Here is a 27,741-nt window from a genome sequence, read left to right as displayed (position 1 = left end):
ATTGAAAATATTTCATATTTCTTATGTTATTGTATGCTTCGTACATGTTTATCGAATGATATAATTGAACATGATTTTTCATTTAATTACTTTTGTAAACATTGTATTCATTGTATTTGTTATTGTTCGAAATTTTGTACTTTGAATTTGAATTTGTATATTTTTGAACGCAGAAATAAAATCAATCAAACAAATCAAACAAACTATAATAACATTACAAAAAATGACAGCATTAAGATTTAGAAGAAGTATTCATGCTTTAAAACTTCAGTCTATCCAGCTATGCCAAGAACTTCATATCTCATGGCCTGGTGCCCATGCCACGTGAGTGGGTGTATTCTGACGTATCGAGCAGTGATTGGTCGAGGGAATAGTATAGTCTCGGGAGTGTATTCATTGTAGTTTGCTGCGTAGACCTGAAAATCACGAGGAGAAAGTCAACATTTTAAGGTCATTGCATGAATTTTCCGGTTCAATTATGTCTCACAGCATAAGCTGAATTGCGAATGCGTACTCACAAACTAAAATAATTTTTGAAAAAAGTACATGTATTACTATCAAATAGACATGATAGAATTGGGGAAAAACGATGTCTACTAAAAATATGTAAGCTGGGAATGAGTATAGATATGATTACATAAAAAACACGTTCAACGGCATGGGGGCACAATTTCTCCATGAGGATGGACGACCTCTCTCGCTAGAATATTAACTTTATAGGGATCCGGTAATTTTTTCTCAGATTCTGAAACAAAATCCTGGATTTAGCTCATGCTGCAATGAAAATTATAAACCCTTAGGTCAGTCAAGAACCACATGACTTTTACAAGCCGATCGCCTGTCTGATTATCAAGATATTTATGATTCGAAATCGAAACCAAATTTTGCGTTTTCCTAATGGTTTTCATAACACTACAGTCTATTCCGAAAAACCAGTGTGGTAATACCGGTCACTCAAAGTTTTTTACTTCTTTGAGGCACTTGTTGATCATCTTGAAGCGCAATTTTTCTTAGGTCTTCAATATTAAACCATATCACAAACACGGATAACACGTAGGGCCATGCATCTCAGATTTAACATACGGTTTCCGAAGTTGTGTCTGACTGAAATAGTAACTTACTTTTTGTTCACCACATTGTGGTTCCAAAGCATAAGTCCATGTCACGTCATCCAGCGAATAGGACACCTTTACAGACGTAACCCATTGTGTCAGGTTGTATCTGCCTTGTACGATAAGACCAGTGACGGTAGAGGTCTTTCCAAGATCTATCTGACTCGTCAGTCCATTAATAGGAGTAAGAATTATCAACCAGTAACTAATAAATAAACTGATAATGAATATATATATATAAGGAAATAAATTTGACAAATACAAACAAATAATACCTAAAGTCCTTTGGAAGCGCATAGAGACGTTGATATGCGAATTACTACAACGACATATTATAAATTGATATTATTATTATAATACACAATTTTGAATAACGAAACATCGAGAATAATGGTGCTTAAATTAGCTCTATCAAAGTTTCTTACTGCTGCCCTCCCTTTTTGATTGGGTTAGAACGCCATGCCATAACTACTAGACCGCGGAGACGGGTCAGTAGTTTGGCGAAACAAGATCAGTTGACTGACCGTTTGAAAAAAAGAAGTATATCTTTGTCGGCGGGAGGGGACAGGTGAGTTTTTAATAACGACAAGCCCTGTGCCTCAGTTGAATCCTAGCTTTGAGCATATATATATATATATATATATATAAATATATATACTTAGATTTGGTCTATTCCTCCGTACAGTGCTCAATGCTCAGTTGCCTGATGATCGCTCACAAGGCGTGAAACTCGGAGTTGCAACCATGTTCCATTGGTCTGCCTTATCCAATATATATATATATATATATATATATATATGTGTGTGTGTGTGTGTGTGTGTGTGTGTGTCTATCTGCCTGTCTTTGGTCAATGCACTGTTTTATTCCTCACCCAGTAAGTTGGCGCAAGTGAAATCTGGCAGTCTTGTAAAGATTGTCTGATGTTCAGTCATGCATGCAGACATTCAAATGAAAATTGTACCTAAATGTACTGGGAGGATAACTCTATCAAGACATATCATTAAATCCCTAATTAAATATTCATACTTCAAACAATACAATTTTTAAAAAGTGGGACATTCTTTCTGACTCTCCCTGTAGTACTCTTGTATTTAAATGTACGTGTGTGGACACTAAAAATTAAAATACAAGTTCCTAAACACAACGCCTTTAAATTGTCAAGGAAGATAAAACACAGTAAAATGAGAGACTTGTACCAGAAAGTAACAGAGACAAAACGATACCAAGGAAGGAGACTAGACGAAGACTTTACAAAACAATAAATGTGAACAAGAAGTGATAGAAGAAGAAAGACAGTAACGAATTAAAAGGGGGTCTGTATAGAGTACAAAAGTACATCTGTATAGGTCAATAAATAGGGTGGAACAGAGAAAGATCGGTGACAGGCTGTTAGATAAATAAACCAGATTTATTTTCATATTCTAAGATAAAGACAATTTCTTTTATAAGTAAAATCAACTTGGGTACAGAACTAGTCTTCGACTGGCTCTCTTTCTCTTGCTCTCACACCCCCCCCCCCCCCCCCCCCAACTGCTTTCCTCTCTATCTCTTGCTCACACCCCACTTCTTTCCCTCTAGACAACAAAGAATTTGGAAAGATGCAAGAATATAAAAGACAAAAAAGATTGTAAACAATGACACTATTCATATCGTTTACACTTTTATTAATTCTTGAGTCCCTGTACACGCATGCATACTCCATATGCGGAATATATCAATTACAAGTATCACTTTGATGTTACTACACGTTCATTCTTGTACAGCATGATTTTTAAAAAATTAACATTTTAAAACTCTTTTGAATTTAATTCACTATGTGGTGATACATTTTGCGGAACAACTAACACAGGTTCAATTAATGAGAAAAAAAAAACATACGGTACACAAAAACAAAATCATGAACATGTTGAATGTCGCCATTCTTCTTTATCTCCATATAAATCCCAATAAAGACATTTATAATCCTTAGTATTTGATTACAACTACATCCACACATGATTATAGATTTCAAAAATGCAGCATTTGATGCCAGATAAAAATGACAAAATTCAACCTCTTATTGAACAAATCCATATTAAATGATATTTCTGAACTCAATCTTTAATAAAATATATAATAATGATAATTGAAAACTGAGAAAAAAATAATATTCATCAATATTCATCAAAACTTATTAATATACATCACACACCATTTATCCATCAGTACTGTACATTTATATAAACAGTGTATTCTTTATCTTTGAGATATAAAAACTGGAAAATTGCCTTTCCAGACACATTCAGCAAATACTCAAAATATCTATTATAATAAAATCAGACTCTTTACTGCACACAATGGATGAGTTGATAAACAAGTATTTTCAGCATTTCATCTACATTATTGCTGAAATTTGACCCAAATCGCATGTTATTCCATGAGTCACACGCAAATAAGGCTGGAATGATAAGATGGTGAAAGACTTGTGAGCTAGCAAGCTAATCAAGGTAGTTAGGTGACTACTCAAGAATCTGAATGGTGTCATTTTATTTCATGATTGCAATCTCTCCAGTATCCTAGCAAGTTAATAATAATAATAATAGGCATTAGTATAGCGCCGTCTATCTAGACAATGCTATTCCGAGGCGCATTAATCAAGGCAGTTAGGTGACTACTCGAGAATCTGAATGGTGTCATTTTATTTCATGATTGCAATCTTTCCAGTCTCCTAGCAAGTTAATCAAGGCAGTTACAGCCTTTTCACACACAGCTAAAATTCTATAAAAATGATTAGTATAAACGTGTTTCGAACGTGTTTAAACTAATAACGAGCCTTTCACACACATAAATCTCGTTGCGATCGTTAATAGATTATTAACTACTGCTCGTAAAATGCGCAGTAGTGCCATTGCGCATTGAAGGTCATGTCATGTCAATCAAAGCGCACGCTCCATCCAGTTTAAACACGTTTAAACACGAATTTCCTTTCACACACAAAATGGCAAGCTCTCTAGATACGAACTTCGTATCTGCAGCCTGCTTTTAGGGGCGTATGGATCGCGATTTCGTATATATCCCAACATCGTATAAACGATGTTCACACTGGGAAATTTTGTCTATAAACATGTTTAAAACTGTTGAGTGATTCTAATCATCTCTAGATACGATGAATTTTAGCTGTGTGTGAAAGGCTGAATGATGACTACTCCAGAATCTGAATGGTGTCATTTTATTTCACGATTGCAATCTCTCCAATCTCCCAATAAATACATTCTTCGGTAGAAGTTTGCATAACCTACCTTATATCTTTTACAACAACATTTTTTGTTAAAGAAGTCATATTTCAAAAGTTGATCATTGTCTCTGAATAGTTCATTGTTATGAAATTTATTTCCAGCAAAACAATTGTTACTTTTACTGACCACTAACCCCCCCCCCCAAAAAAAAAAAAATAAATAAATAAAATAAAAAATATCCTGAGTATATACTGAAATTCACCAGTGGAACTATCTGAGTGACAGATCCGTGACTGCAACATCTACACCACAACATTCAGGAAGGCCATTGGCAGATTCTACTAAACACCACAGCGCCCTCTCTTATCCGAGCCTTCACATAAAATTATGTCAATATTTATCTCTACATCAAATACTTGTAACTTGTGGATTACCTGATGATCATTATAGTCGCATAGAAAATAGTAATAGGCTGCAACCTTCACATCATCTTAAAAAATGTCATACCTACATGTACTCAAGAACACGACTATGACATCCTATAATACTAGCTGACTTTGGGCAAATCTTGATTTAACTTCTATCAAATAGTGATGTTGAATTCGCTGTTTGACAACTGTCCATATAAATATAGTAAATATTCATTTTGCATATCAACTGTCTACTTATACTGACAGGTACTAAATTTGCAATTTAACAATTATTTTACTAAATCAAAGCAAGAAATCTATTAATGTTATATCAAATATGTAGAGCTTCAGGTGTGTCACAATTGTAAGGAAGAGAAGTTCTGGAGATTCAGAGATTATCCAGTATAAGAACTTAATGTTTGCAAACAAGAAATTGCATAAATATCTGAATGGATTTCACAATAACAAAAATTGTAGTACTGTACTGTACAGTAGTACTTAATTTGTAGTACTGCTTAAGACATTAACTGGAAAGTTGTTGTTATCTTGACAAAACAATTTTAAAATCTGGATTTGTATGCTTTCTTGGCAGTCTTAGACTTTAACCTCTAATATAGAATATATAAAGTATAAATGATGTAGACTGTTAAGTATCATATAAATTTCATGTAAAAAAAAAAAATCGTTTTATATCCCCTCTGTCATACATAACAATTCTGAATACCAAATTCTCTGAAAATTCTACAAAGAAAATGTATTAGGTCCAAAACATAAACTTGCAATAACAGAACCGAACTCATTAAGTACGACTTGTATGTAATAAATGTTAAATATATATGTACTTTGTACGGTTCAAAGTGGAGGTCTTTGATAGTAGTGTTTGTACAATTAGTATTGTTGATTAAATATAGTGATAAAGATATGGACTTAAAGTCAGCTAAAACAATACCATGTTTTGGCAAAAAGGAAACTGAGCGAATAAGAGGACAAGTACTTATAACCAATTCATTAAGCAACTAGGATGGATTTAGAAGAGTACTCGATATAACAAATATTAATTGAAATTTAAATTCAATATTCCATATCTTCCAGGAAATGCATAGAATGATACATGCCCATGTAGGCAAGAAATCAGTAAATATTTGCAAAAATAACTTGATAATGGTGCATGATGTTTTGAAATGAAATAAATATGAAATGTTTATTCCTAAGCCAAAAGATGGCACTCAGAGCTTTAACATATAGTCCCTTTCGGGCACATTCAAAACCAATATTCCAGGAGTTAAAATTATTGAATGTGTATCAACTACAAAAACTATCTATTTGTGTTTTTATGCATCAATTATTGAATAATAGATTGTCACAGTCCCTTATTTAGTACTGCTCTTTCGTAGAGCACAGATATGAGACAAGACAAAGAGAAAATAAAAGGCTAAGTTTCCCTTAAGTAAGGACAACGCAAGGTTCATTTTCTGTGTCATACAGAGGCGTATGATTCTGGAATGATTTACCTTTATCTATGAAACTTCAGTTTCTTGTTTTCGTAGTACTTTTATTGTACACATTTTAATCGAATAACTATGGTCACCTTTTAATCAAGCTTCTTGCCTTCGTTATTAGACAATAAACATGTACTCTATATTTGTAGACAGTTATGATACTTTAATGTATCTTATACGGAATGTCTATTTAAACAAGTTTAGGCTTTGTACTAAACACACAAATATGTATTATGTTAGATACATAGAATAGTATGTAGCTTAAGTTGTACTGTATTCAATAATTTATATATATATATAAAAACACACACATTGTTAAATGTTAAATACTGTATTTTAAAGGTACCAGACATAATTAGCATTGTATGCTATTTTCTGGTCCCTATTATTCATTCGAGATATTTGTTAAACATACATTTATTATTGTTATTATTGTTATGTATTTGAACGTTTGGATATTAAAACCTCAACTCAACTCGACTCAACTCAATATAGAATTCCATTATAATCTGTACAGTTATCTATAAAAACATTTGTTTTATCTAAAGGGCAAGTCCAATCCAAAAATAACTTACCTTCAATAGAAGCAGACAAATCGGACAAACCAATCAAAAAAAGTTTGAGTTGGCAACTCACTCATGAGTCTGTTACGTCATTGCCTCACTATTCACTAATTGTTTTCTTTGCATTGATAATACAAATTTCCCAATTTTCCCCTAGGAATCTTATTTCTTCACACCAGCATTCAAGTTATATTGATAGTAATATATTTTTGTGTGGGTGCACAAATATAGAGTAAATTTGTTCAGTTAAATCCTGACAGATGTGAATTTTGATGAACTATTTATATAAAAATCAATGATTATGAATGTACAATATTCAGAAAATAGTATTAATTCTTCAAAGTTCATACAACATTTTGTATAATGTCACACACGCAATATGATACAAATCAGAAAACCTGGACAAAGGCATGGGGAAATCAGCCAGGTTTTGGGGGATAAAAAGGAAAATTAATGGATAAAAATATAGAGAGAAGTTGATAAATAGTGGAGCAATGACGTCACAAACGGAAACGCAAAATGGCAGTTTGTGTAGTGATTTTATTTGTTCCATACTTTTTCTTACTTTTTCAAAAATTCATAACTTCCATATTAGTTTTTAGATTTTACTCAATTTTTTTTGCTCTGTTTCTCTTGTTTTTCTGCATCTATTGAATGCAAATTATTTTTGGAGTGGACTTGGTCTTTAACCATTAATACACAAAACACTTTTGATCAGGATACGTTTGCACAATATTTCATATGGAAAAGGCCGAATAATTTACATGCACATGCACTAACACACCAATATAGATCTTTAAACAATCTTTTACTATTCCATCTTTACACACGGACCTCTTCGAAATAATAATTATATTTATGAAGAAGATTATAGAAAACATGAAAACAGATCACGTTACCTCCAAGTTTAATCTCGATTACCCACCTCCTTGAGGTGTTTTTTTAAAGCCTGTCATGATATCTCTGCAAGCTCTTCTAATCTTTCTGATGTTCCTCTCGTGAAGACGGGATAATGGTGGTGGTGGTGGGAGTGGTCAGCAAAGGAACACCTATATGTAATTTAATAAAAGAGCCAATTTCAGAGCGCGTAGCAAACTCTATAAAGGGGGTTTATAAATAATAAGACTACAAGAACCACACAGTGCTTATTGATTGAGCTTAAAAAGGGAAAGTCCACCCCCAAAATAAGTTTGTTTCGATAGAGGCAGAATAATAAGAAAATCAGGTGAGTGAAAGTTTGAGCAAATTCTGAATGAAAATAAGAAAGTTATGAATTATTGAATTTGTGATCAATCAAATACAAATTGGCAACTCTGTGACGTATTATACGAGCTCTCCTTCATTTGCTTTGTGCATAATATTCCATAAAATCATGTTTTCTTCGTTATTGATGACGGAATATATATTTGTTCCTTGCAGGGGGAGTATAGAAACATATTTGCAATTATTATATTTAGGGTGCATGTATGGTTGAAATTTTTCTTGAGGGAAAATGAAAATTTTAGATTTTTTTAGTACTGAGCAAATGGAAGTTGAGCTCGCATGATACGTCATAGAGTTGCCAATTTGTGTTTGATTGATCACAACTTCAAAAATCCTAACTTCCTTATTTTTAATCGGAATTTGCTCAAACTTTCACTCACCTGATTTTCTTATTATTCTGCCTCTATCGAAACAAACTTATTTTGGGGGTGGACTTTCCCTTTATGAGAACTAGAATAATCTATAGTGCCTGAATATGGGCGACACAGATAAATCATCAGAGAAGAAGCATGTCGATGTTCCATGAATGAACAAGTCAATGAAAAATTGGCAATGATGTAAATATCTCTACTAGCTATGCAATGGTCAAATATATATATCATATGGGGCGTTGCAAGAAAGTTGGAATAGATTGCAAGTTGCAAAATTTGCAACTGATATTTGCAATCGATTGCAACTCAACTTTCATGCAACGCCCCACTAGGCTCCCAAATTTCCTAGGATTTGTTAGGATTAAAGTTTTAACAATGAAGTTATTACTAGATATATTTGTTACCCCCCCCCCTCCCCTCTCTCTCTTTTTTACTAATGGGGCGTCGCAAGAAAGTTGAGTTGCAATCAATTGCAAATTTGTAATTAATCGCAAGACTTACGCTTGATTTGGGGGATTGGCAATTGATTGCAACTTTCTTGCAAGGCCCCATAAGACTAAGATGTTTTTTTTTTAATAATTCAGGCAAAAAGAACAATTGCCTACTTACCTTGTGGTGGTGCAGTGCTATTGGTGGCGGATGTGTTAGCCCGCGGCGAAGGAACAGCTAGATGTAATTTAATCAAAGAATCAACTTGAAGTTCAATGCGTACAGCAAACTTTCTGAAATCGCGATCGTACAGTGATTTTAGATGTCTTGCATTCGGAGCAATTCTTTCCAGGTTGTGCGTTGTGTAGTATTTGTTGGGAATTGTAGCTTTAATATGTTATTCACAGTATATGTAATGTAATTGCCCTAATTTGAATTTGTAATGTTTTGCCTTAAAATTAAATGTATTCTCTTGTATTTATATGTATTGACTAGATGTATCTGTGCTTATGTATTTTGAATTAACTGTAGGTTGATTAGTAAATATTAATTATAGTTTGTAAATATGATATTGAATGTATTATTATCTTGCCAACTTTGTAAAGCGCTTAGAAACATTTTAATAAGCGCTATAGAAATATAATGCATTATTATTATTATTATTATTATTATTATTATTATTAATTTTATTGGGAATTGTTTGGTGATTGAAATGAAAATGAATACGTACACTGGTAAAGGATAGAGTGTGAGGGAGGGGCCCTGTCATCTTCTTTTCTAGTCCTACCCACTTTTTTACAATTCTAATACCAGAGCTACAGATTTGCTGAAAAGGCCTGAAAGTGAACCAATCACCAACAAATAATTTGTGTAGCTAGAATATATAAATCAATTTAACAAAACAAAAAAATACCTGGCATTAAGGACCAGTGGATAAATATTGAGATAATAAAGAATAACATTAAAACAAGCGAACGGAATCAAAGTCAGACTTCGCATATGGGTGTGGCGTGTTGTTAAATTGAGAGTTACATGTTTCTAAAATTGCAGTACCTAATTATAGAAATAGTTCTTGAAGCTTATGTTTTTAATAGTAAAGGCACATGTTACCTCTATTAAAACATACAGAAAATACAGAACAGAATATATGTTTTAGTTGTAGGTACACTATAAAGGGGAAGTCCACCCTAATAATAAAATGTAGCTGGTATTAAAAGCAGAAAACAAGAGAAATCAATTAGTGAAAGCTTGAGCCATATTATGATTAAGATGACAGAGTTATGAATGTTTGAAGTTGTCATCAGTAAGACACAAATTGGCAACACTTTGACGTATCTTGCGAGGTCCTCTCCAATTTTGCTCTGTATACGGAAAATTGTATACGTTTTTAATTTCGTAGCTTTTGAAGATAAGGTTGTATAGGAACATATTTGCAATAATTATATTTAGGGTATATGCATGATTGAAATTTCGAGGGGAAAATATGAATTTCTGATTTTATTTAGTACAGAGCACATGAAAGGGTACCCGAGGGAACCTTGAAAGATACGTCACAGAGTTGCCGATTTGTGTTCGATTGATGGCAACTAAAAATCATAAATTTCTTATTTTTTGATCAGAATTCCCTCTAACGTTCACTGATCTGTTCCTCTCATTTTCTGCTTTTATTTAAAAAAAATGTAATTCAAGGTGGAATTTCCCCTTAATTATCCAATAAACAACATAGTCACTTAACAATCCTACCTGATTTCTGGTACTTTTGAATACAGAGCACTAAATACACGACAACCAAGAGAATGAATGGTCCCACATTCATAAGGAAACCTACTTCACTTTACAATCCTACCTGAGGGGCATACATGTACATACATGTAGCAGAGGCAAATACAGATCGCCAAAGACACGACAGCGAAGAGAACGAATGGTCCCACAATAGAAAAAAAACCTATTTCAAGTGATGTCCAATCAGATTTACTCTCCTGTGGATCACCTGGCATGGAAAATGTAACAAATTATGAACAAAATGGAATTTCTTTTGAGTACATTTCTATGCACATAATATTAAATTCAATTCATTTTGGGTTATTGATAAAAATCACTGTAAAACAGTGCAAAGACTGATGCATACAAATGTTACACAGTTACTTAGAATGATATTCAAACGATACAATACATTCACCAAAATTGACAAGGAACGGAAATAAAAATTTGAAATAAAGATTTAGATGTATATGCGCAAACAAGGTCACTTTTAATAGCCATATAATAAATATACCTACTTGGAGTGTCAACACTGGAAGCTTCTGTAGTTGGAACAAGTGTAGTAGTGGTATAAGTAGACCCTATCCATGGGCAAGCAGAAGTTCCTCGGGGTGTTGGATCATCCTGTATTTTACAGACCGTATCGCTGGTAAAGTTGCAAGGGACTACTTCAGTTTTATTCTTTATACCATCACATTCTGCGCACGGTAGGCATTCACAGCAGTTATTCACATCAGGCATGAAATGAACATCGGGGCAGACTTGGCAACTGAGAGGTTTGCAGAATAAAGATAAAGTCGAATATGGAATGATAATAATAATAATAACTATTACTGCAATCGTATTGGAGCGATATGCATGAAATTGATAACCATGTTTTCACGTGACAGAAGAAAAAATATCGCTCGGACTATCTATATAGAACATTTTGTTAGAAGTCTGTAGCATCTAGGATAGTGGAGATAAGCAGGCACGGATCGGGGGTGAGGGTCTTGCCCCCCGCAAACTTAAACGAGAGAGAAGGAAGGAAGGGAAGAAAAGGGAAAGAGGAGAGGAGAGATAGGAAAATAAGAGAGGAAGATGAAAGCTAGGGGAGATCAGTTGCGATTTTTCCCGCCATCAAGGTGTGGATCGGGGGCAAAAGGCCCTTGCCTCCCCCAAACAGAGAGACAGAAAGAGAGAGAGAGAGCGAGATAGAGAGAGGGAGAGAGAGAGAGAGAGAGAAGAGAGAGAGGGGAATGGAAGGGAACGGGAAAGAGGAGAGAGAGGGAGAGAAAAAAATAGGAAGAAGAAAAAAAAAGGGGGAAAGAAGGAAAGATCAATTACGTTTGTTATCGCTTCTTCTATCATTGTTCATTTATATATGTATTTATTTATTCCTGTTTGATTCCAAGAATATGAATATGACAACAATTTTCGCAAACTTGGTCACTGGTGGGGAATATATTTTTCATTTGCTGAAATGGGCATATCTTGAAGTATCTGAATAACTAAAAGGGTAGGGATTGGGCGAGGTATATGATGGATCTACGGGCAAAGAAAGACAGCCATTTCAGATCTTTAAAGAGCGCTAGTTACATCATGCGTGAATATTGGAGCGTGTGTCCAATGGTAGGGTTTAAGTACTGTAAAACAAAATTAGTATGAGAAAGTTATTGCTCTTTACATTATCATACCTATTTTTCGTCCTAAAGTAGCCTGGGCAGCATTTCCCATCTACAGCACAATGTACCTCATTTTCTGATGTGCAATGCTCTTGTACCACTTCAGCCGGACAATCGTACCGACACTGTTGAAGAATTACAATCATTTTTCATATTTCATCGATTTTGCACTCTCGCAAACAATGCCTCCTGTTCATCCAAGCGTGAACACATACCACACCAAAATGATACCAAATGATTTAGGATAAAACCATTTTTCATAAGATGTATAACAATTTACTTTTCAAAGAACATTAAAAAAATAATTAGCAATTTTCTAGGTGTAAACTTTTTTTTTACTCACACGGTGTGTGTGTGTGTGTGTGTGTGTATTGGGTTTTTACAGACGTGTATCAATCAGATATGATTATTTACGTCTGGGACCGTCACCTTTAAACGTCACCATCCGAAAGACGTGACTCAGTTTCGAACCTGCGTCCTCGGCTGATTGTCAAGTCAAGTCAAGGCCCCTCGGCCCAGCGGTGGCAATACCAAACGGTATTGTTTGGTTCTCATTTATATTCGGGATACCTCACGATCACCCTCCCATACTGTCTATTGGTTCTTCCTTCTCCCTGGGGTCTTCTATTATGTTGCACTATCACATTTGTTTATGTTTCTGTATCTTTTTCGTCTCTTTTAATTAAACTAAGCTGATTATTTCTGTAGAGCAAGAGTTTATAAGATGATTTTAGCAGTATAAGAGCAGAATGTGAGAAAAGAAAATATTATAAGTTTATACTGGTGGCAGGGGTGGGATTTGAGCCCGCGCCATTGAAATGACTGGTGTCTCTAACCAATCTGTAAGTCTACTCAAGCATCTTATTTTGCCCCATAGTCTGATATACAGAAATACTCACTGTTGTGATATCATTATTGCAAGCATTCGTAGAATCAGTCGTAAATATCAACACACCGATCTGTATGTGAAGGGGATTAGAGGGGGGTAAAGAAATGCAAATGATTCGAATATCAATTAAATGAATTTATATGTACTGTAAGCTTGGTAAATATTATAGTCATATACATGTACATTACATAAGCCCATTATACAACTGAAAAACCTTGATCTATCAATCTATCAATAATGAAACCTATATTCACCCGTCTTTTCGGGCTCCTCAGACCCTGTGGTAGGATCCATGATAAGACAATGTATTGTAATGTCAACCCATAGTCTTACAAAAACACCACTTTAATGGTTTCATTTGCGGATAGCCTACGTCAGTACCTGGATAACGACTATGGGAAGAATCATCAGGATTAACAACTGCTGGGTCATAAGTAGACTTGGTTTTTAATGTGTTACAGAGTACTTTGTATTACCTCTTTCTCCTTTCCCCATTTTTAATTTCTGCACCATTATATCTCCTCAGCCTTCAGCTATCTTTCGTCCTTCATTTTTTAGCAAAGCATCATCATAAGAGCTCAAGCTGATCATTTATAAAAGATAACGATGGGTGTCCAAAGTCATTTTCCATACGTACACTAATACATAATCACAGAGCACTGTATGAACTAGTAATTATGAAAAAGTGCCATTAAATTTGTTTTCTCATTGTTTTCCCTCCATTTCACATTTCCAACATGTAAAGTGCTTATCCAAAAAATGTACCAAACTTTGGTATCTCCTATTTAAACTTTCATAACCGATATGACTTTAACATTTATTTCATAATGAAGAGTAACTTGTGTTTTGTCCAATGTTACCCTATTCATAATATTTCTGTCACGGGTGACTGAGCACTAGAGTCTTTAAAAGTTTGGCCAAAATCGCCTTGTACCAAGTTTTGGCTAATGAACGAATGTGGGTCACTACGTGCTTTTTTGGTCCTAAATAATTTTAAAGGTTAAATTGTGCCTCGTGCTTCATTATTTAAAATGACGCAATGTAAATAACGCAATGTTTCTAGGCTTTCACAGAACCTTGTTTCAATCCCTATTCCTTAGGATAACCTTTAGATATTTTGCAGAGCTTACTAACTTTTTGTTTCATGATATTCTTCTAACGTGTCCGCTGCGCCATTTCACAGGCGTAAGGATCGAGCATAAGGTGTTTAAATCGAACAGCGAATAAAAACTAAAAGGTTACTTAACCCAAATGCAAGAAAGAGCACATGTGATGATAAGTATTAGAGAAATTGACAGTAGACTTTCATAAAGAAGATGGCGTCCCAAATGCATGTTATCTATTTTGTACCACTCAGTGAGAAGGGTTACCTTAAACGAGGGATGCGAATGAAGTCAAGATTGTAATCATCATACCGAAGAGAATATCATACATTTTTGTTTGTAATAGGGATTTCCTTGAATTTATGTTGATATTAACACCAGGGCCCCCGTCTTACAAAGAGTTGATATTTATCCGAATCAATATCAAGTCCCTAAATCAATCACAAGTTTGCAGTCTCCTATCTATTATGTACATAGTTGTGATTGATTTCAATCACAAATAAGTTGCGATTGATATCAACTATTTGTAATACAAGGCCAATATAGTCAAAATTGCCTAATAGTCAATATTAATAAGTGATAAATTGTTTGTGGAAGGAGATAATCCATATAATTTTTGTTTGACCCGAATTTCATTGCTTCAGCCCAAACTTGTTACAAGAATATTTTAACAATACTCTTTGAAACGCCTGCTGTTCAGGCGTCCATGGGAGCACAGTTATATGTATGGTATCATTAGACAGTGCATCAGTTATCCTTTAACATGCTAGAAGATTCAAGGTCACATATGTTATAACTCTTTAATTACAAGCTACCAAAGTTGGGCACACTTCTTTTTGTATACGCACTGTAAGGGATTCACACGCTGTTTGCCTGTTCGATCATCAGCAAAATATATCCTTCACACAATCAAAACATCACCACTTCACAATTCAGAAACAATCACATGTCACTTTTTACTGTTTACTCACCAATGTCACCCGTGTAACGAAGTTTCTATCGAGTGGAGCCATTTCCCCCTTCTTTTTTTTTGCCTAATGTTGACGTTCGCGCAAGTGCAACAGGTGTCAGGTTTTTCGTCCAACACCAATGCCTACACGTTCGAAAATGGTAGTCAACATACGTAGGCCTACCGGCAGTGCAGGGGGCCCGTGGCTTCCGTGCCACGCCCACTTTCCAAAGTGAGGAAGCCATAATGTGCACATTCACTCTGCATGAAGCTGCCATCCTAATATCTTTTGCAGACTACAAATAGGCATTTAATTATTTGAAATGATTGATTTTTATTTCTCATGCAAAACATAATACAAAAATAATTATATCACAACAAATATGTAATGAAACGATAAATATAGAGGAAATAGCACGAGAAAAGAGGAACTAACTTGAATCAGAGCTTGTTGAAGTGTTAGTTCCTCAGATGCAAATTTTACAATAAAACATGAACAAAGTATGCTTATAGATCAATAAATAGACAATATGTAGCTAGGAGGAAGGAAAAAAAAAGAAGAAAAAAATGAGGAAGAAAAAGAAAAGAAAAGAAGACAAAAATGAGGAAGAAAAAGAAAAGAAAAAAAATGAATGGAGGAAAATAGTAAAAGACAAAAACAAAAGCTCTAGAAAAGGGAGATTGAGAAATAGATTGAGTCGAGAGTCAAACAAACCGAGATTCTATCATGTACATCTATATGTGTCTAAAAGTTTAGTCTTTAACTTTTTTTAAAAAATGCATAGACTAATACTTTGTTTAAGAGATGGATCTATGTTATTCCAATATACTGGACCGGTGTAAATAATTGTCTTTTGTGCGAAAGCTGTTCTCATTCGAGGAGTGTGGAAGTGGTTTGACTGTCTTGTGGGGTATGAATGTATCTCGTTATTTTTTTGGAAAATGGAGGAGATCGGGAGAGGTAAACTCGTTATTAATCAGCTGGAACATAAAGATACCAAGGTACCAAGAATACGAGTCTTTAATTTTAAGAATTTTGTCTTGTAAAAATAAGTGGTTAGTGTTGGAACGAAAGTAGACATTGTGAATTATTCTTAATGCACGCTTCTGTGAAATTAATATTCGGTCAGTTAGGGTCTTAGAAGGATTTCCCCGTGCTAAAATCCCATAATTGAGGTAAGGCAAAATAAGGGTTGTGTACAGTGATGATAAAACCGGTAAAGGAAATGTATTTTTAAACATGATTTATGACACCAATGTTTCTTGATAATAGTTTACATAAATAATTAATGTGAACTTTCCATGTCAACTTGCGATCAACATAAATTCCAAGGAATTTTGTACTTTGAACACATTCTAGTTCGATACCATTTATTTGAATAGGACCAGGAAGATGATCAATGGTGTTGCTAAATATCATATAATTTGTCTTTTTAATATTCAATGATAGTTTGTTGGTTTGTATCCAACTTTGAACCAAAACTAATTCCGAGTTAATTGTATTAAGGAGACTTTGTCAAGTATATCTATTGATTTCCATCAAAATCAAAACTCAAAGAATACTCTTTTTTCTCGTGCAAATGAGATTTGTTTTCAGCACAGTACAATATACATGATAACAGTCATAATACAAATAATGAAAACGTAGTATTACCAGTGAGTTGTGAGTTTAAACATGATATGAAAACGCATGCTTTAATTGTATAATGAATGGTAAGAAACATAATAATGCAGAAAGTATAATGAAACAGAGTGATCCACTAAAGCTTGTAAGACGTGAACAACACGATGAAACAACATAGTTATACAGTTTACAATTTCGATTTGAGAACCCAAAAATCTTAATGTGTATGAACAATTATATTCTATCTAAAAACGTGGATGTAACTACTCACTCACGCAAACACGCAGCACTTTTTCCTTTTTAAAAAAGATATATTTATCATTTTCTCTCAACTCAAATACCTATTGTACAAATCATTTTCGACAAAACTATAATACATTGATATTTTGGATTAAACATACATTGCAATAATAAAAATAAAAAAGTACATTTTCATAAACTGTTTAGAAAAACATACATACATATATATATATATATATATATATGATCAAGAATATTTAAGTAAACTTTTTATATCATGCATGAAAAATTTATTTGCTTTTGATTGGTTGAGAGCTCGTCTTATTTTAAGGTTGCTCTGAAAATATACTATATAAGAGTATAAGAGTAGAAGCAATATTTGGGAGTAATATTTGGGAGTTGAAAACAAATTGTGTTTGATTTGTTTTTTCTTTCAAATCTTAATTTAATGAAAACAAAATATTTTAAATCTTTTTTGATAAAAATTGACATTATTTTTAATTCTAAATTTATTTTTTTCCCCAAAAATAGGATTTTTTTTAAAAACTTTATTTTTTTGAAATAATTTTTGATGCAGGAAATAAAACAAATATACCATGCCTTCTATTCGAGGTACTGGTTAAAATTATGGGCCTCGGTGACTCCAAAAGTACCATTGGAGTCACCTCTTGCGCACAGTTTTAACCAGAACCTCTCAAGACAGTGTATATTTGTATATTATTTTGACACTAGTCGAATATTCAGGCGCACGCACTCACACACACGTGTACACACGCGCACCCACACACACACGCATGTACTCGATATAGCAATTAATACTCTTGTATTAAAATGTACGTATATGTTATTGGACACTACAAATTTAAATACAAGTCCCTAACGTCTTTCAATTGTCAAGGAAGACAAAACACAGTACAATGAGATACGTGTACCAGAAAGTGTCAGAGAAAAAGCGCTAACAAGGAGACTAGACGAAGACTTACAGAACAATAATAACGGTGAGCAAAACAAAAGTGATAAAGAAGAAAGAGAGTAACGAACTAACAGGGTGTCTTTTTATAGTACAAAAGTACAGCTGTTAGGTCAATTAATTTATATTATATGCACATAGGATTGAACAGAGAAAGGTCAACCAGATTTATTTTCATATTCTAGGATATAGACAATTTCTTTTAAAAGTAAAATCAACTTGGGTACAGAACTACTCTTCGTCTAGCCCTCTTTCTCTTGCTTATAAATTACAAGTATCACTTTGATGTGACTACACGTACATTCTTGTACAGCATGATTTAAGAAAAATTAACATTTTAAAACTCTTTTGAATTTAATTCACTGCATGGTGATAATACATTTTGCGAAACAACTAACACATGTCCAATTAATGAAGAAGAAAAAAACATACACAAAAACAAAATCATGAACATGTTGAATGTCGCCAATTATCTTTATCTCCATATAAACCACAAGAAAGACATTTATAATCCTTAGTATTTGATTACAACTACATCCACACATGATTATAGGTTTCAAAAATGCAGCATTTGATGCCAGATAAAAAGGACAAAATGCAACCTCTTATTGAACAAATCCATATTAAATGATATTTCTGAACTCAATCTTTAATAAAGTATATAATAATGATAACAGAAACTGAGAACAAAAATTGTATTCATGAAAACTTATTATTATACATCACACACCATTTATCCATCAGTACTTTTACATATATATAAACAGTGTATTCTTTATCTTTGAGATATAAAAACTGGAAAAATTGCTTTTCAGACACTTTCAGTAAGTAATCACAATATCTATCTAAAATAAAATCTGACTCTTCTCTGCACACATATTATTGAGTTGACAAACAAGTATTTTCAGCATTTCATCTACATTATTGCTGAAGTTTGACCCAAATCGCATGTTATTCCATGAGTCACACACAAATAAGGCTGGAAGGATGAGATATGGTGAAAGACTTTTGAACTAGCAAGTTAATCAAGGCAGTTACATGTAGGTCAATACTCCAGAATCTGGATGGTGTCATTTTATTTCTGTATTCTTTGGCAGAAGTTTGTATAACCTACCTTATATCTTTTACAACAACAATTCTTTTTTTAGAAGAAGTCATATTTCAAGTAGTTGATCATTGTCTCTGAATAGTTCATCGTTATGAAATTGATTTCCAGCAAAACAATTGTTACTTTTACTGACCACCAACCAAAAATATCCTGAGTATATACTGAAATCACTAGTGGAACTATCTGAGTGACCGTACCGTGACTGCAATCTATACTAGAACGTTCAGGAAGGCCATTGGCAGATTCTACTAAACTAAACACGTACCGCTGTGCCCTTTTTCATCGGAGCCTTCACATTATGTCAAGTATTTGTAACATGTGGATTACCTAATGATCATTGGTCGAACATAAAATAGAAACAGGCACAAAGGTATTCTCAAGTCAAGCTTCAAAAATGTGAAACCTAGTAGAAAAGTACAACCGTAGTCCGCATTGCAATCATTTTGTTTGCAATGATCGATGTGCATGAAATGATGACAATGGATTAAAACTAACAATCTTAAACCTCATATACAGTTTTGGGAAGCCTTCAAAAACTTTAGTCAAATTTCTTTGACTTGAGATGAATAATAGCAAGATACCAGTAATACTGGGATGTTGTAAATCTCTTCCTCCTCAAGTGAAATCCTAAACTGATGAGAGGTAGAAAATGATTTCATTACAATCCTGAGATGTAAATTCTAAAAATGGTGACCTGCACTATAAAGGTGTAAAATTGAGGAATGTGCGTACACCCTTTAAGTCTACATGCATGCTGTCTCTAAAGCGAAGCACTTGGGTAAATGTAACAGGAGCTGTAGGAGAGGGACATGAGACTACAAAGTTCACCACGTTTCTTTCCAATTTCCTTTTTGTTACCATAACTGTACATGAGCTAAAATTGTCAAACCTACATGTAGGCCTACACAATAACAAGACCATGACATCCGATAATACTAGCTGACTTTGGTCCAATCTTATTTAAACTTCTATCAAATAGTAATGTTAAATTCACGGTATGACAACTTTCCATATACATGTAGGCATAGTAAATATTCATTTTGCATATCAACTGTCTACTTATACTGATTAAGTACAAAGTTTGCAATTTAACAATTATTCGAATAAAGCAAAGCAAGAAATCTATTAATGTTATATCAAATATGTAGAGCTTCAGGTCTGTTGCAATTGTAAGGAAGAGAAGTTCTGGAGGTTCAGAGGTCACCCAGTATAAGAAATTAATGTTTGCAAACAAGAAATTGGATCCATCTCTGAATGGATTTAAGGATGTGTATACATGCCCTAAGAACAGAAACTTGCTCTCATGCAAGCATTTCTTTGTACTTTACTAGGCATTAACTGGAGAGAAGTTTCTACATGCAAATATGCATACACTTGACAACACTATTTTTGTAGCTGGGTTTGCATGCATGCAAGTAAGTCTTAGACTTTAACATACAACTGCACATACAGTGTACATTATAGAGGGTCATTTTAATATAATATAACAATATTTGAGTTTGATATCCCCTCTGTCATACATAACAAATCTGAATACCTAATTCTCTGAAAATTCAACTAAGAAATAATATTTGGTCCAAAACATATACTTGCAATAAAAAAAAAGTGCATTACTGTAAGTATGTATTTAAAATATATAACACAGCTTCATATACATTTACTTTGTACATTTAAAAGGGCTGCTTTAAGGCAGTAGTATGCAGCGATAACAGATTACCGTAATTCCCTATATTTTAGCATGGCAATATTTACAGGCAGCTTATAAAATACAAGGTGAATAAAAGTCACATTTTGGTAAAAAGGAAATTGAGCGAATAAGAGAATAAGTACATATCACTAATTCAATCAGCAGCTAGGATGGATTTGTAAGTACACTCTATATTAAAATACATACAGTTAGCAAGTACATTATTCATACCTATACCAACTTAGTTTTGTCATTTTATAAGTATCTGAAAAATGTATTTGTCACAATGTTTCTTGAGAATGTGACATATTAAAGCTTACATCTAAAAGTTTCAGCAAAGGCCCCAATTCAAAGAATCCACCTCTCATTTTTGAGCTATGAAAAACACTAAAACACATCAAATTTACAAGTGTGATGATATATTCAGTTAACTGTATCTTATACTCTGTAATATCTATAAAAATACAATGTACTTTTTGTCAACAAAAATGAATAAGAAATAGAATTCATCTGTTTTCGTATATATATATATTATTTAATTTTTTTTATATGTATGTAAATTATATGTAGAAAATATATCATTCTCTTAAAGTTAATTCATGACTTATGAGATTTAAATAATTTCTGCTCTCTAAAATATGAATTGAAGACAAATATTCAATAGCTTCCATGTCTATGAAATGCATAGATTGATACATGCCAATTTAGGCAAGAAATCAGTAAATATTTGCAAATATTATTTTGAGAATGGTGCATGGTGTTTTAGCAAAGAATTCTAATACAATATGTAGATTTATCTATAAAACATTTAACATCTCATGAGGAAAAGAAAAAGAGAATATAATGCAGACCAGATCTCGCAAAATCATAACAATAGTAAGCAAATGTGGAGATGTTTGAGAAACCTGGTGCCTAAGTCATTACCTATATCTCCCAATAGCATAAATGTTGATGGTGCTAATGTGTCAGACAATGCAAATATTGCTGAAGCTTTTAATGACTTTTTCATTTCTAATGCTACTAAGTTTACAAAGGACCTGCGAAGGAATAAGTCTCAACTGAGAGTAGACGAGGACAATAATATTGGTCCAACTCATTCGCAATTTAATTTGAATTTGATTACTGAGGATTTTGTATTGAAACAGATTGATAATCTGAGTATAGATAAAGCAACTGGTGAAGATCACATCAGCTGTAAACTTTTAAAGATGACGAAGAATGTTATCGCAGAGTCTCTTTGTGATATCATTAACAAATCCCTGTCTACAGGAGTTGTTCCACGTGAATGGAAAAAGGCTCGGGTAGTACCAATATTCAAATCTGGAGATATTTCTTCTTTGAATAATTACCGCCCCATTTCAATATTACCTATCGTGAGTAAAATTATAGAAAGGGCCGTCCACCAACAACTCAGTGAATTCTTGGACGTGAATCAATTATTACACCCTAATCAGTCTGGATTTAGACCTAAACATTCAACAGCTACTGCCCTTGCAAAACTTGTAAATCAATGGTCGTTGAATATTGATAACAAAAAAATTTCTGGAGTTGCCTTCATAGATCTTCGTAAGGCTTTTGATACTGTTGACCATGAGCTACTTCTACATAAACTAGCTTGTATAGGTTGTAGTAATAGGACTATTTATTGGTTCAAATCATATTTAGGGGATCGACAACAAGTGACCCAATTCAAAGGAGCCAAGTCGCATCCATCAACCATCAAATTAGGTGTGCCACAAGGTTCAATTCTTGGTCCCCTTTTATTTTCAATATATGTTAATAGTCTACCTGAATGTACTCCTGAAGGTATCATAGATATGTATGCTGACGATACGACACTTACCGTCAGTGCACATGATGCAACTGTTGTGGAAGAAAAATTAACTGTTGCGTTAAACAGAGTCATGGCATGGATTAAGGAAAATCGTCTTGTTCTTAACACTGAAAAAACTTGTGTCATGTTAATAGGCTCTCCTGCTAATCTCAAGAAAATTGAATCTTTTACCATTTCATTAAACGGCAATTTGATCAAAAGAGTTCAATTCACCAAATGCTTAGGACTTTTGATAGATGAAGAATTGAAATGGTCTAAACAAATCGAAAACGTAAGTAAACTTACCCAGAAAAACATTAGCATGATAAAGAGAGCAAAAAGTTTTTTGCCTCAAAAATCCTTAAAGTTACTTTATAACAGTCTAGTGTTGCCACGATTAGATTACTGCTCTGTTGTATGGTCGAACCGATTTCATTCTCATACAACTAAGCTGCAAAAAATTTAAAAGAGGGCCGCAAGAATAATATTGAACAAGACATATGACACACCGTCGGCTGATTTGTTCACAAGTCTTAAATGGATGACACTAGACAAGCGGTTTGAGTTAAGTCGCGTTATGATGATATATACATGCGTTCATAACTTAGCACCTTCTTACCTTCAGGTAGGCTTAATCAATCCTAATGATGTACATGAGCATCATACAAGGCAAATAGACAGTGGATGTTTACGTGTGCCTAGATTTCACACTGATTGTTATAAGTGTAGCCCAATTGTTTCTTCCATATTTGAATGGAATAAGCTAGATAATTCATTGAGAACGGCTTCCTCTGTCAATTCATTTAAGAGATTGTTTAAACATGTTCTGTAATATTTACATGACTTATTCACATAATTGCGACTTAATTAATATTTTCCTATTGACATTACTGTTTACTAGGTTAATGATTATATTTATTTTGCAAACGAGTATTATTTTTGTAACTGTTCTGTATAAATGTTATAAACGATGTAAATATGTTCATTCAGGGCCCCATGGAAGACCACTACTTGTTGGTGAATGGGCTACCCTGTCAAAATATTAGAAATAAAATAAAAAACATTGGTTTTATTTAACCACACTAGTATTAATAGTATTCACTTTTATATTGTGATGATTGTTAAATGTTAAGTTGAAATGTAATTATTTTGTCTGTATTTATATATTTATATTTGTATGTACATGTAAAGCACCTTTTAAATGTCCGAAGGCAAATTTTATGTATTTTTTACATGACAATAAATTATCTTGAATCTTGAATCTTGAAATACATGTGCATCTTTGATCAGGATCTGATCCACAATATTTCATATATAAAAAGGCCAGATAATTTATATGCACATGCACCAATACAATACATAGGATCTTTTAATAACCTTTTACTATTCCATTCCATACACATGAACTTTTTCAAAGTAATAAAGATATTTATGAAAAAGATTACAGAAAGCATGAAACGAGATTTGAACCATAGCTAAAGGAAGGGTGAACAGCAATATTTCAGTATTCACTTTTATACCTCTATAACTCCCACCTCCTGGAGGTGAAAGTTTGATATTAAAAGTAGCCTGTCATGATCTCTCTACACACCTGTTTCCTAATTTTCCTCTTGTTGAGGCACGTCTTCTCCAGGCAAACAAGGATAATTTTCATCTGGCTCATCATAACTGCAGCATAGAGAAAGAAAAGATATATAGATCTTAATTCTTAAGCCGACTTGACACTATAACAATCTACTACGATCCGATTTTGGAAGAATTTGTAATAGCATTTGATACAAACATTCATACATGTCAAATCTTAATGGATAGAAATATGATTGAAATGTCAATTTTAAGGGATTTCATGTTTCTTTGGAAGAGGGAAAGCTAAATCGACCCAGAATTGAAGTGGCATTAGACCATCAGACGAAGACTTAATGCATGGCTAATCATCAACGAACTCTGTCAACTCTGTTTGTTGCTACAGCAGGCATCCGGCCAGTGAAAACAAATTCGTTTAATCAAATTATGGAAATGCAAGCATTACTTTAAAGATATTATGTCCCTTTTGCAGCCAATATCAAATTATGTAGAACTTTGTAGGAATTATGAATATGTCATGTATGTCCTATCTGAGAAATTTAAATGTTAGCAGTGTCCTAATATTCAAATTGTGCCAGGAAACCCGTTTACTTGCTATACTTCACTGTCAGACACTATTGAGTGACTGACTGGCTTTTTTTCTTCTTTGGTAATAACATATATAAAATGAGCTGTAAAGGGTACATGAACATTTGTCTACATCAATAACCCACTTCTTGATACTATAGATCATGAAATTTTGCTAGGGAAATTATCGCATTATGGTGTCAGGGGCACAACTTAGCTGACAGGAAACAATTTGTTTCTTTAAACGGTTTTGATTCAGGGTTACAGAATGTCACATGCGGCGTTCCTCAGGGATCTCTCCTTGGTCCGCTCTTGTTTATTGTATATATTAATGACTTTCATTTCTCATCTGATATTTTGTCATTCATTTTATTTGCTGATGATTCCAGCTTGTACTATTCACACAAAAATTCACAAACTCTGTTAGAAACGGTTAATTTCGAACTAAGTAAAGTTACTTTGTGGATTCAAGCAAATAAAGTGTCTTTAAATCTGCAAAAGACAAATTATATGTTTTTTAGTAATACAATCAAAGTGCTTCCAGGAGATGTATCATTTAATAATGTATTGATAGATAGGGTATCATCAACAAAATTCCTTGGTTTGCACATTGATGAGCAAATGAGTTGGAAAATTCATGTTAATCATCTCTATAAGACATTGTCAAGAAACAGTGGCGTAATTCATAAATTGAAATCAATTTTACCTAAAGGCATCCTTCTATTAATGTACTCAACATTAATCCTGCCCTATCTTAATTATGGTGTTCTTGCTAGGGGTAACTCTCTTAAAACTAACCTTGAAAAGTTATACTTGATTCAAAAGAGGGTCGTAAGAATTATTTGTAACGTTAGCTTTCGTACGCACACTAATCCGCTTTTTTATACGCATAGAATTTTAAAGGTGCAAGATATTTATCACCTTCAACTGGATTCTTTAATGTACGACTTCGATTCTGGTGTCCTTCCACAGGCTCTAGTCAGCATTTTAAAGAAAAATTGTCAAGTTCATGACCATGCTACACGAAATGCCTCTGCGTTTCACTTGCCCCAAGTAAGGACAAAGTTAACTTTTAATACTTTGGTTTTTACTGGACCTAAATTTTGGAACTCTCTAGGCTCTAGCGTTAAGCAATCTGTTAGTCTCTCTTCATTTAAGTGTACACTTAAGGTTTATCTTCTTGATAAATACTGTGACTCATAGAGTAGTTCATTTTTGTAGTTATTATGGTGCCAAGATGTATTATGTATTACTATAAATGCAAATTTTCTTCTTGATATTAATATGTGTCTAACTGAATATTTTCAGATTGTCAACCTCTTATTCCCTCCCCCTGTTGTCTTGTGCCCGTTGTGTGCTGTGCCTATTGTCGATGTGTTGTAGTCTTCTATTATTTCTCATATTTTCTCTTTTCTCCCGTCTTGTCTAGTCTCGTCTCTCGTTTTGTTGTTGTTGTTGTTGTGTGTGTACACTTCTTGTTTTGTTATACCCCCTTTTCCCTATTGTATTCTTAGGTAGTCACAAATATCTATTCATCATGTTTATCCGGCTCAGAGGGGACCCTAATAATTACAAGCTCTGCTTTTACCAGGGTCTCCTCGTCTTTCTTTTAGTTAACTTTGTTTTTATCATTGCCATAATTTGCATTGTAAATGTGTAATGATCCAATGTTATGCTCTATATGTCATTTGAAAGAAAGACGAATAAAATCTTATCTTATCTTATCTTATCTTGTAATGGCCAAAATTAAACTGATTGAATCTTTGCGCAGCATAAAACGTAGTAACGTACGACCATTCGGTACAATGGTCTGAAAATCAGACTATTACTTACTGGCTCTATAGCTCTTAAGTCGATTCGACAACTAATAGTCGATATTTTCCCACTTAAAGACATTTTCAATCCCCTCTTTTTTTAAGGGAAGTTCTAAATTAGTATTATCTTTCAAATGCCGTTGGAATTTAACTTTTCTTCTTTTTTTTAGGCCTGCGAATGGGACATAGTACCTTTAAACGAACAGAACTTTGTTATTCCTGGCTCATTTTTCCTGATTGAGGTGTCATGTGAAAAGCCAGATTTTTTTGTTTCTAGAAATGTGATTTTTCTCTTCGAAATTCAGATAACGCCCGCCAAATGACTTGTTGGTACCCTTTCTTCAAATTGCTTTTAATCACTTATGCGTGAAATATGCATCATATGGGTTGCATCGAATTAAAGAGGAGGATGTAAACTTTACAAATATGTGTCATTTATTAAGTATGATTATGATTAAGTTATGATAAAACATCGATAATTCCAGTTTCGTTTTTTCTGGGACGCACTGTATAGGGCTCGCACGGAAACCAACTCCGACTTGGTTCCGTGCGATCCCTACATTTTTGGTTTCCTATAATTATTCTTTATTTTCTTCATACTCCTTATCAGTTTACTAATACTTGTATAAAATGGCGGCAATTTTGTGGTTGATTTCATACAATCTAGCCATACACAAATTATGTTTTAAGGTGATTGCTACGTATTACAAAATCAGAAGAAACAATTCATGAACGATCATTTTAATTCCATTTGAAAATGAGTATTACCCTTAATAACAGTCATTTTATGGGAGATTAAAAAGAACTGACATTCTCTTACCCAATTTTACTATCGTTATCTTCTTCCTTTAGACCTGCAACTTGACTTGCAGGTGGATCTCCAACTTGCCCTGCAACTTGCCCTGCAACTTGACTTGCAGGTGGATCTCCAACTTGACCTACAACTTGCCCTGCAACTTGACTTGCAGGTGGATCTCCAACTTGCCCTGCAACTTGACTTGCAGGTGGATCTCCAACTTGCCCTGCAACTTGACTTGCAGGTGGATCTCCAACTTGCCCTGCAACTTGACTTGCAACTTGATTTCCAGCTTCCCTTGCAGTTTCAT

The 27,741-nt window shown here is 33.7% G+C and overlaps 1 protein-coding gene across 1 annotated transcript; it reads right to left on the bottom strand.

Annotated features, from left to right (window-relative positions):
- Window positions 1-253: 253 nt before the first annotated feature.
- On the bottom strand, window positions 254-27,741 carry LOC115924809 (lactadherin-like). Its single transcript, XM_030987659.1, has 3 exons — window positions 27,578-27,741; window positions 1,122-1,275; window positions 254-416 (listed from the first exon to the last, which is right to left on the bottom strand). The coding sequence occupies exons 1-3, from the start codon at window positions 27,739-27,741 to the stop codon at window positions 273-275; spliced, it is 462 nt and encodes a 153-aa protein (XP_030843519.1). The 3' UTR covers window positions 254-272.

The sequence above is a fragment of the Strongylocentrotus purpuratus genome, unplaced genomic scaffold (genome assembly GCF_000002235.5).
Source record: "Strongylocentrotus purpuratus isolate Spur 01 unplaced genomic scaffold, Spur_5.0 spur5_scaffold_16, whole genome shotgun sequence".
NCBI lineage: Eukaryota > Metazoa > Echinodermata > Echinoidea > Camarodonta > Strongylocentrotidae > Strongylocentrotus > Strongylocentrotus purpuratus.
Note: the sequence above shows the minus strand (reverse complement) of the source record. Positions and strands in the feature narration are given on the sequence as shown.